The sequence below is a fragment of the Gekko japonicus genome, unplaced genomic scaffold, assembly GCF_001447785.1.
Source record: "Gekko japonicus isolate JY-2015 unplaced genomic scaffold, Gekko_japonicus_V1.1 scaffold251, whole genome shotgun sequence".
NCBI lineage: Eukaryota > Metazoa > Chordata > Lepidosauria > Squamata > Gekkonidae > Gekko > Gekko japonicus.
This window is the reverse complement of record NW_015161956.1, coordinates 344,827-356,960: the sequence shown is the minus strand read 5'-3', so window position 1 is coordinate 356,960 and position 12,134 is coordinate 344,827. Positions and strand designations below refer to the sequence as shown.

Genomic DNA, 12,134 nt, shown 5'->3' with positions numbered 1-12,134 from the left:
CGATCGGCGCAGTCGCAGCTTCGACGTCGAAGAAGTCCGTTTTCCTATCTAAGTCCTCTACTGTGTCCCCGATGGGAACTGAGGCAAACTTACCGGCATCGCCGTTGCGCTCAACGTCGGAGCCTTCGGCAACCGCAGTGACGTCGGCGATCGGCGCAGTCGCAGCTTCGACGTCGAAGAAGTACGTTCCTTCGACTCCAGCTCCATCGACGTCGAGACGCTCCCGATCGACTCGACGTCGTAGTCCAGCTTCTCGACGTCAACGTTCCTCGACGTCGAGCTCTGACGTCGTACATCAACGTCGATGAGAGTCCCCGGTTGTGGGTGATGCGGACGTCATCAGTCTTCATTCGTCCAGGAAGTCTTCCAGATCTGGTTCTTCGGGCAGCCAAGGATGGGACGTTCATCCGTGGGGCTACCCTGTCGATTGGGAACAAGTTCCCCCCTGGTGGGTGCCACCTTGGTGCCAAAAGCCTGCTGCAGAGTCGTCGGAGTCCAAGTCGAGATCCACATCGACGTCGAGACCTTTCCACGTCAAAGTCCCTTGCCGGTGCCAGGTCTCCTGTGGGACAATTGGACGTTGCTCAGTCAGAGGGACAGGCCTCGAGCGACGGCTCTGATTCCGAATCGGAACACACCTTGATCCCGTCGCCTGAGGAGGCAGTAGGGGATCCTACCCCAATTTCTCTGACTGAGGAATTGAAGGGCTATTCAGAGCAGCTTCTGCGAATGGTTAAAGCCCTTGAAATAGAATTTGTCTCTCCCAAACCTTTAGAGGAAGATCCCGTGTCGGTGATTTTATATGCCTCTGATGTGGGCCCAGTGGCTATTCCTTTGGTTAAGGGGATAAGGGAAATTACCTGCAATAACTGGGCTCGTCCGGCTTCGGTTGCAGGATCTGATCGAAAGATAGAGAACCTCTATAAAATAACAGAGGATGATGGTTTCTTCCTATATCACCATCCCCAACCCAATTCGATGGTGGCGGAGGTAATTCCCTCTAAACAGACGGGAGGACCGAGTCTTCTCCTCTAGACAAAGAGGGCAGAAAGTTAGATGCTTTAGGGAGAAAGCTCTATTCGTCTGGAGCTCTGACACTAAGAATAGCTAATTTTAAGGCTATTATGGCCAGGTACCAAGTTACGTTATGGGATCAGTTAGCCCCATTACTGGCTGACCTTCCAGATAACAAGAAGGAGCAGGCCAAGCTAATTCATACAGAGGGAGCTCGCCTAGCCAGACATGAGCTCAATGCTTCCAGACATGCAGCTGACGCTGCGAGCAAGGTTATAGCATTGGCCGTAGTCCTGCGTAGGCACTCATGGTTACGCTCATCCGCCCTTCCCCCAGATACGAGGGCGCGAATTGAGGATTGCCTTTTGAGGGTAAACTCCTCTTTAGCGAACAGGCTGACGAGGTTTTAGAGAAAGTGCGAAGGACTAGCTGACAGCTAAGTCATTAGGTTTAACTACGCAACAACAGCCTCAATCTACGAAAACTAGATACTTTCAGTACCTAGACACTTTCAGTACCTAACCGCAGTCAGAGGGTGTCGCTTCTCGCCTGCCTCCCAACCATTTAGGGGGTCTTTCCAGCATCCTTTCCCCCCAAAATGTCAACAACCCGTACAACGAGGTAGACAGTCTCACTCCCCTAGGGGATCATTCTCCAGGGGTAGGAGTTCACAATGAGGTGTTCCCCCTCTCTTCAAGGCCCGTTTGGCACGTTTTTTCAGTCAATGGTCTATGGTTTGTTCGGATACGTGGGTGTTAAGCATAATAAAGTTTGGTTGCTTTCTGGAGTATAAAGATACCCCTCCTGTATCCTTCGAGGTCCCTACCTCGCATAGACAAGACGAGGCCTTGGCTTTAGAGATCGATTGGTCGCTAGTAGCAGATTCCAGTGAGCGGTTGCTAACCCAGGTTCATTTCACCATCAATACTCTCCAGTCATTGGGAGTTGTGGTCAATTTGAAGAGGTCTAAACTTTCCCCCGTTCAATCTATCCTGTTCATAGGGGCTAGGATACACTCAATAGCTCATAGAGCATTTCTACCTGAAGACAGGACCAGAGCTATACAATCCCTGGTTTACTCTTTCTTCCACAAGAGACATCAGAGGACCCTATTCATTCAGAGGCTCTTAGGTCTCAAGGTTTCCATTACCTCCACGTTCATGCACGCCAGGCTCTGCTTGAGACCTTTGCAGAATTGGTTTTTGCGAAGGTTTAACTCGGAACGGGATTCTCAGTAGGTTTTCCTCTCCATCCCTAGGCAGATCCTGTCCTCCCTACGATGGTGGATGACATGGGGGAACGTGGTGCGGGGGTTTCCGTTGGCGCCCAGTCTTCCTGACACACATGTGTTTACGGATGCCTCCTTAGAGGGCTGGGGAGTGCACTCTGGGTCCATACAGGTGAAGGGCCTATGGTCCCCCACGGAGTCTAAATTTCATATCAACAGACTTGAGTTTAGAGCGGTAAGATACGCCCTTCTCTCTCTTGCAGATTCCGGCCTTGGGAAGTCTATTCAAATAATTATGGACAATACAGTCGCGATGTTTTACGTCAACAAGCAGGGTGGTACAGGTTCCCTTTCCCTATGCAAGGAAGCTTCGCTCATTTGGGAATTAGCGATTCGAACAGGGATTCCACCTCTCAGTGGTTCACATTCCGGGCTCTCAAAACAGCCTAGCAGACATACTCAGCAGAACAGCTCTCATGGTCCACGAGTGGTCCATTCCGTTCACGTACCTGATCCCCATATTCCAGAGGTGGGGTTGGCCGGAGGTAGACCTCTTTGCCTTGACGGCAGACGCAAGGTGCCTGTTGTTCTGTGCCAGGTCACAAAAGGGGGACAACTGTCTGGGGGATACATTCCTCCTCAGATGGACTGGCGCCCTGTTTTTATACTTTTCCGCCTCTTCCCCTCTTACCGAGAGTGTCGACAAAACTAGCACACGACAGATCAGCGTGCATACTGATAGCTCCGCTATGGCCCCGTCGGCCTTGGTTCCCGCTGCTGCTAACGCTAACAGGGAACGAAAGGTGCCCATTACTGCAAGTTCCAGACTTGCTACGGATCGGTCATACTCGCCACCCTGCCCCCCACACCCTAAATCTACACGCATTCATTTCCACGTAGATACTTGTTCTGATCAGGTAACGGAAATACTACTGGCTTCCCGTAAACCCTCCACCGGAAAGTCCTATAAGGCCAAATGGTGTCGATTTACTATTTGGGCGCAAGACCGTAAGATTCGCCCGGACACTTGTCCTTTGATGGAGATCTTTGAGTACCTCCTGACACTAATTGACCAAGGTCTTTCCCCTTCGTCCATTAAGGTTCACTTTGCGGCCATATCGGCTTTCCACTTGGGAATTGAATCCAAGCCGATATTTTCCAATGCCTTATCGAAACGGTTTCTAAGGCGATTGTACATCAAATTCCCTGTAGTACGGCCTCCCTTCCCTCAATGGGATCTCAAATTGGTGTTAACACAGATGATGGCGGCTCCGTTTGAGCCACTGGATAAGAGTTCATTAGTTCATTTGACACACAAGGTCATTTTTTTGGTCGCCATTATTTAGGCTCGTAGAGTTGGGGAATTACAAGCCCTTCGAATGGATTCCCCATGTTTAGAATTTCACCCTGATAAGGTGATGCTACGGCCAAGCACAGATTCCGGCCAAAGGTGCCTACTGCGTTCCATACTTCACAGGACATAGTCCTCCCTACTTCTTCCCCAGTCCAGTTTCCGAAGTAGATAAGGAGTTACATACTTTGGATCTCAGACGAGCGTTATTGTTTTACTTGATACGCACGTCGGTGTTCAGGTCCACAGTTTGTTTGTTTGTTTGTTGCACTGGTCCCAAAAAGGGACAGACGGCCTCGAGGCAATCCATCTCCAGATGGATTGTTTCAGCCATTCATAGCAGTTATGCCTCTGCAGGTCTCCCCTGTCCCTTTCCAGTCCGAGCCCACTCTACGAGGGCACAAACTACCTCGACTGCCTTCGCGGCGTCTATCAATATTTCTCACATATGTAAAGCAGCTACTTGGTCTTCGTCTTAGACTTTCATTCAACACTATTCAATCGATGTTGATTCTAAAGCTGACGCATCTGTGGGTGCAGCAGTGTTACAATCGTTACTTAAATAGACTGTTCGCCCACACCCGCCTCCGAGTCTTGTGTAGCTTGCTAGACTCCCATGTGGGACTGCACAGAAGACACGAAGATGAAAACATGGTTGCACTTACCTGTAACTGATGTTCATCGAGTGTCTTCTGTGCTGGCACACATCCCTCCCTCCTTCCCCGCTGTGGACGACTTGTATTTTCCACGGCGGCAGGTTAGGACTGAGAGAGAGAGGTGCCTCCCCCTCCCCTCGTCACGTGACCAAATGGGCGGGAAATGGCTCATTTCACAATTCTCTCCGAGGGGAGGGGGGACTCAATTCTTACAGGATTGAGAAAGCTCTTGGAATGTTCTTCCGCGGCAGGCCTGCCTTCCGGCAGTCCCATGTGTGCCAGCACAGAAGACACTCGATGAACATCAGTTACAGGTAAGTGCAACCATGTTTTCTCCTTCTACTCCTGATAAGATCAGTAAACTCCCCATTTGAGATGACAGTTCTTCGATGTCGGCAGATGACTCTCCCTCTCGACCTGACTTGTAATCTCTGTATCTTGGATAATCTTTATACTTGTAGAGCTATTTGATGTTTTCTCCTCTTGGTTATGTTTGTATTTGGGATGGCATATTCTGTTAGTACTTAGGATTCCTGTAGTATTGGATTTAATGTACGTTTTATTACTCTGGGGTTTTTTCCCCTTCAGGATAGGAAGGGGGGAGCTGGTAGATCATTTTGCTCCCAGTTTTTAGAGATCTCCTCTGGACATTTGCCCGAGGTTTGGGTTAAACGTTCATTTCCAAGGTTGATCTCTCAGTTTTCTAGCCTGTTGCTAGATGTTTCTTTTGGTATTGTGTTATTACACTCTGTTTTTAGGGCTCTGCTCTAGTTTTTCAATAGTAGTATTGCACTTACACTTGTTTTTACCGGGGGGGGGGGATTTTACGGGTGTGTGTGCTCTGAATCAATTGTCTACAAGAGGTCTTTTTGACTTACTGTTTTTATTGTTAATTAATTGCTACCTGTTTCCATTTTTTAATCATTTAATCAACTTGCACCTTGATTGATTGCCCTATTGAGCATACTTGACGAGTATTTACACATTATTTATATTTCTGCTTATTCATATTAGTGATTGTGATAGTTGGGGTGATTCACAGGGGGAAGATTAATTTTTTTAATTGATTAATTGTATTTCATTAATTATTAAAGATTCTTTGTTGTTCTGTCAGCAACTGTTGGGTGTTTGAGCATTTTTAAGTACTTAATACTATAATCAATTTGCTAGAGCTTTAATTGAATCTCTGATTTCCTTAAGCATGTATTTGTTTTTATCCTATTTCAATTACAATACAATTATATTGTAGACTGCCTCGTGGACAGATTGTTCCAGAAACGCAAATGATCTCACTCAGGGGACTCTGGAACTAAACTATCCAAATTATTCACTAAATACTGCCTAAGTGACACCTGGAGATTTTTCTGCCTGGCACAACACCTTTACCAGGATAGATTATATTCTGGTATCTCATTCATTCCTTCCATTGGTTGAGTCAGCTGACATTGGTCCCAGACACCTTACAGACCATGCTTTGCTAGAATGTCAATTCAAAACAGACCCAGACATGTTACCTGATTGACAATGGTCTATGGACAAAAGCATTTTATTAAGAGATTCTGTCAAGGAAAAACTGGATCTGGATATTAAAATTTTTTTTGCAGACAATACAACCCTGGAAATATCCCCTTCTGTCCTTTGGGACGCAATGAAGGCAGTTCTAAGGGGTTCCATGATATCTCTGACATCACACCTGTGGAAAGAAAAAGAGAGACTTAGAGTGGAAACTTTGGAATGGATAACTCTTTTGGAATCATAGCATAAATGATCAGGAGGGAATAAGACATATGCTAATCTTTTAGCTGAATGAAAGTTTTTTGAATCTTTGGCATCTCCCCCCCCCCCCCAATTTTTTTTTTATTTTTCCATATCAACAAACAAAACAAACATAACACATACACATAAAATGGGGATTTCATATACATATCTATATTATCTAGCTGTCACCTTCTGCAATGTTTACTGCAATTATTATCACAAAATAGTTTTGCATAAGTATTTCGCATATTAATAAGAAAATGAAATCTATGTTTTCTCCTAAAATCATAGATCCAGAAAAATTTACTATTTTTAAAACAGCACGTCTGGCAGAAATCCCCCAAGAGTGTCTGTACATTATTGTGGAGGGTTAAAGATAAGAGGGCCTCTTTTGTAGGCTCTCTTAAACATTCCTCTGGAAGAACATACACTTTGCCCAAAGCCATTGCTTGTGGCTTTGCGGAATTTTTTGAAGGACTTTATCTTTCTGATAATCCGGAACTGAAAAACATTGGCTGATGACAGACTGGCAGTATGAAGCGCGAGGGAGGCGGAGCAAAAAGACCCGGACCAAGTTGTGCTGGGGATTCCTGGCCGCACTGCACCTACTGATGTGGGAGCATACCGGGGAGGAGGCGCAAGGGGGCGTTCGCACACTTAGAATTTCCTGGAGAAACCTGCAGATAAACCTCCTCACAATAAATATATTTCCTGCTTTTCCCCAGTGTGATTAGGAGAAGGAGGAGGAGCACCGTTTCCTCAGTTCTTTGCTGCCGTGCAGGTAGAGAGAAGAAACACCACTTAGGTAAAAAATAAGAACTCACAGTGGGGCAGGAGGGAGGGATTTGTGACTGCACATGCGACCACTCAATGAACAACTATTACAGTAAGTGCAACCCTATTTTCATTGTTGTGGTACCTGTGCAGTCCCACATAGGAGAATAGTGAGCCAACTTATTAAGTCATGGTAGGCTGGGTGTGAGCTCTTATTTGAACAATGGCCGAGACACTGCTCTTCCAGCTTCCATATCTTTCATACAATCAAGGTCTGTAGGGTAATGATTCCATTTGGAGAAATGGGAATGCCAGGCTGGTGGTTTTCTGGCATTAATATGACCTGATTTACTGGGTTTTGCAAAGGAGTGGCCTGAGAGTGAATGAGCCACACAGTCAAATAGAAGCTGGAAGAGTTTGGGCAAATGAAGGGAAAGTGTAATATTGACCTTTCATCCAGGGCACTTGGAAAGCATCACCCAGAGAGTTTGGATCCCAGGTTGCCTGTGAGCAAAAATTCTTGCAGTTTTTGTTGGTAGCAATGAAGTCTATTCAAAGTACCTCTCATTGTGGAATACTGGGGAAAGATAATCCCAATTCAGATCCCATTCATGAGGAGGCAGAGAGATGTGACTGAGGAAGTCCGCAGTTTGGTTGCTGGCACCTGCTATGTGAGAAGCCTGGATGTGAACAGGCAATTCTTATATTTGGGTTGCCCAGTGGCACAGAGTCAGCAAGGCAGCGCCTGCTTGTTTCTTTAAATTATACATGTCTGCGACATGTCAGTTGCCACTTGGATGTATTTCCCTGTCACAAGAGTGAAAGGTAAGCAGCCTTAGTTAGAGCGCCTTGAGTTCCAGGATGTTAATGTGAGATAATGTGTCTTGGATAGGCAGGGTACCAGTGTCTGAGATAGATCCCACATGAGCACTCTGACATGACCGGGGTGTGTCTGTAATAAGAATGACCCTCCAGAAGCAGAGGATTGGATGGTATTTCTGGCAGCAGGCTGGAGCGTACTGTTAACCAATGTGGTGAAGAAGAAGAGATTGATTTATACCCCGCCCTTCACTCGAAGTCTCAGAATGGCTTAAAATCTCCTTTCCCTTCCCCTTCCCACAGCAGACACCTTATGATGTAGGTGGGGCTGAGAGAACTCTTTCAAGAACTGTTCTTGAGAGAACAGCTCTGAAATAACTTGTAACTGACCCAAGGTCACACCAGCAGCTACATGTGGAGGAGTGGGGAATCAAACCCGGTTTTTCCAGATTAGAGTCCACGCTTCTGACCACTATACCAAACTGGCTCTGACTGGAGAGCCTGTCTTGAAAAGTTCTATTTTTTGAACTGGGAATTAAAATGGGCATTGAAAGTCCTGAGGAATCACAGCTGTACATGTATAGTCTCACATATGGCACCACTGCAGTGGTGGAGGCCATTAAGTCTACAAGCTTCTGAATAAAAATGCCTGGGCATTCTCTAAGTATTGTCAGCTGGATGACCAAGATTATGCCTTCTGATGAAAAGCCCTTCCTAAGGAGAGGTCTAAGCTCTTATGAAAATTACCTTTCATGTCGGTTTTACCTGGACTTCTCAAATTCAGTTTGAGAAGTCCATCAGTGGCTATTAGCCACAAGCAGTGCTCCCTCTAAGGTCCCTAAGAGCCAGTTTGGTGTAGTGGTTAAGTGTGTGGACTCTAATTTGGGAGAACCGGGTTTGATTCCCCACTCCTCCACTTGCACCTGCTGATGTGATGTTGGGTCAGCCACAAGCTCTGGCACAGCTGTCCTTGAAAAAGAGCAGTTTGTGTCAGAGTTCTCTCAGCCCCACCCACCTCACAGGGTGTCTGTTGTGGGGAGGGGAAGGGAAAGGAGTTTGTAAGCCGCTCTGAGACTCCAAGTGAAGGGCAGGGTATAAATCCAATCTCTTCTCTTCTCAAAGTCCTGTGAGCAAAAAATCTACTTTCTAAGCTACCTGCATTAAAGTTGTGAGCAAACGGTTCGGCTATTGCAGAAATTAGTTTGCTCTGGAGCCATCCTTCCCATGCTAAAACAAAAATCTGTGAGCTGGAGGCTAAAAACCTGTGAGCTAGCTCACACTAACTCAGCTTAGAGGGAACACTGGGCACAAGGTATAGATAGGGACTCCGGGGCAAGTGATGCTCTGTCTTCTTGGTGCTTGTGGGGGGCCAATAGTGTGAGGGCTCCTAGTGTCCTGGCCCCACTGCTGGACCTCCTGATGGCACCTGGTATTTTTGGCCACTGTGTGACAGAGTGTTGGACTGGATGGACCATTGGCCTGATCCAACATTGGCTTCTCTTATGTTCTTATGTTAGTTGCAGGTGCAATGCTTTGAGCACATGTGGATGACCCATACAAGCAACCAGTCATCCAGGTACTAGTAAATCTCATGTTTCAGCCTGCATATATAGGCCACAACAATGGTTTCCATTTTGTTAGCCTGAATGGCAGAACTGTGTGTTGCAGATGCAGATCATTGCAGGGGAGGCAGGGACATTTTTAGCATTTTCACCTTATTTCAACATGGAAATAAGGATCTAGCAAGTCCAGGGACACAACTAAGATGTGGATGCAACAGGGGTAGGGCTTTGGTGACAGACACCATTCTGAACCATTTATTGACAGGAATTCATTTTCTCAGATTCCCCCCCCCCTCCACTTTTGCTTAGCAGAAAGTTTCTGGAATACAAACTTTGGTGCTGCTCTTTCATATGTAACTTTGAGATAGATGTTTTGCTGAGGAGAACCTTGACCCACGCCAGATACCTAGGTCTCTCCAATAGGAACTGTGCAAAAAATTGCATAGCCCTACCTGAGCGAGCAGAGGCGTGACCTAACCAGTCCGGATGACTCCCCCCCCCCCACTGAAGGAGAAAGAGTTGCTGTGATCACATATCCCTTGGAGACCATAGTAAGGACCCATTAGTCTTGACAAACGTATTAGCAAGTTAAGCAGGAAAGAAATCCCTCCCCTGTATGTAATTGTTCCAAGCAGGGGCTATAACTGTCAGAAACCCTGCTTATTGGAATGGGATAGTTCTGGAGACTGAAATCTAGATTTTGCCCTATAAGAAGGAAACTTTCTTCTATGCTGTGCAGGTGGTTAAGCACAGGGCGGATATAAAGGCTTGTAGGTGGTTGCAAAATATGTTTGTTGACGTCTGCCTCTACAAGTATAGTGATAGGGCCTATAACAGGACCTGAATCTTCGTGGGGGAGGTAGATGAGGTGCTATATCTGGGGCTTAAACCATGAATTTGTAATTCCTCATCATCTTCAGTACTTTGTCAGTTTTTCATCTGTACACTGAAAAGAGAGACTGTCAATCCTGGCACAAGTTTGATTTAGCAGAGCAGTTCAAGGAATAGTGGCGAAAGGAAAATGCTGTGGTAAGACTGCGAGCTGCACAATCAGTTACATGCTTCACTGAGGAGACTTGATGCTTAGAGAGCTTTGAAACCTCTGACACCAAGTGTTTAGTCAATTTATGCTAGTCCTCCAGCAAAATTTCAGGTAAATCTCTGGGGGGGGGGGGCGGGGGGGAGGCATGCCAACCCATAACAGTTGATAATGGGCCATTATAGATTGTTGTCTACTTTAAAGCTTAAGACAGAGGAAATGTATATTTTCTTACCTACTCCATAAAGTCTGTGGTCTTCTCTGTCAATGGGGCCCAATAATTAGTGTTCTTGTTCTTGCCCTGGACAGAGTCCACCACTGACAAATTTGTTGTAGTGTGTTGAAAGAGCAAGGGGCATCCTTTCTGCTTTGTTCTATATATTGATTCTCTATTCTGCAGGCAGAAGGTGAAACCAAGGTAGGTGTTAGCCAAGGTGCTATTGTGACCTCTAGAAAACCATTCATTATTGGAGAGATGGCCCAGGAGATCCTGAGTGCATGATTTTAAGCATTGGATTCATTGCCCTTAGGGGAACACAGCAGACATGAATCCTTAGACCCTGCACCATACAAAGGAGAATATGAGATGCTGGCTGTATTGGATCCAAGCAGAGCTTATGGATCCCAGTCCTGGATGATAATGGTTGTAACTTAATAACAGAGAGCACAATGGGGACATATGACAATCAATACTCCCTCTAAGCTGCGGAGTCTTGTGAGCAAAAATTCTACTTTGTGAGCTACTGGCATTAAAGTTGTGAGCGAGTGATTTGGCTACTGCATAAATTAGTTTGCTCCAGAGCCATCCTTCCTGAGCTAAGACAAAAATGTGTGAGCCAGAAGCTAAAAAACTGTGAGCTAGCTCACACTAACTCATCTTAAAGGGAACACTGTTGACAATATATCGTCAGATCCAACTGAAGGGACGGAAACAAGTGGCAGGCAGATGACTGACAACAAGTAGTTGGTGGCATGGGATCAATGAGCTCACCTTCCCATCTTAAACATGGCAACATAGGAGAATGGCCTGACAGAATCAGCTACACTTTGAGGACTCACTCTGGAATCAAATCACAATTATTGAAGAACTTAAGAGCCCAGAGCAACTTGGGTGACTTTTCTGAATGTCTATGCTTGTGCTGAGCCTTTTAAGGTAGTGGCTCTGAGGCGTTGCGGGCTTTTCCACATTCTCATTTTCTCGCATGTAAGTTCCTGTTTCTTTGGTTTTTTCTAATGTTCTGCACGTTTTGCTCCCTCTAGTGTCAATTCAATATTACACTGGTTTATTTCTGGCATACAACCTGCAGTTTAAGTCTGCAGGGAGATATGACAGCCATAAACTGGTGTAATATAGAATCGATCGCTAGAGGGAGCAAAAGACATGTGGAATAGACCCCCCGCCCAAAAACAGGAACTTACAAGTGAAGAAAATAAGAATGCGGAAAATGCTGGAGTGGGAGGCGAGACAATAGTTGGACCTATGGTTGGAAGTTGAACCAAACAACTCCAATTTGGTGCTGCAACCAAGGACTCTCAGTTCCTTCACTCTGGATTGTGAAACAGCACTGTGGTTGGGCAATTTTTCAGAGCTATGCCAGGGATTCTCCTACAAATCTACCTTTAAACATTAGTTTCAATCCTGCCTTGCTTTTGGTGTAAATTGCCTATATACAGAGCACTAGGAAATGACGTGTTCCTTGCCCAGGCATAGTAGACAGAGAGTGATCACCGGTGTGAAGAATTTGTTCATCCCACAGGATTTTGCTGCTGCTTCTCCTTCTTTTTGAGGCCTGGATCTGTAATATAAATCCTCCAAGATTTTTCTTCAAGTATTGACCAATCTGGTATGAGGAATTTTGCTTCACTGGTTGCACACTTCTCAAGAGCGTCTTGGGCCATATTTTAAAGGCCTAACCTTGTAATATAAATCTTC

At 45.8% G+C, this 12,134-nt stretch overlaps 1 protein-coding gene across 1 annotated transcript in view; it reads right to left on the bottom strand.

The window, feature by feature from the left end:
• Positions 1-10,436: 10,436 nt before the first annotated feature.
• The window catches only part of CHP1 (calcineurin-like EF-hand protein 1), a 38,568-nt gene continuing 36,870 nt past the window's right edge, over positions 10,437-12,134 (bottom strand). The window contains exon 7 of the mRNA XM_015429512.1: positions 10,437-10,595. Within this exon, the coding sequence (XP_015284998.1) occupies positions 10,437-10,595 (159 nt within the window). The remainder of the gene's footprint in view (positions 10,596-12,134) is intronic.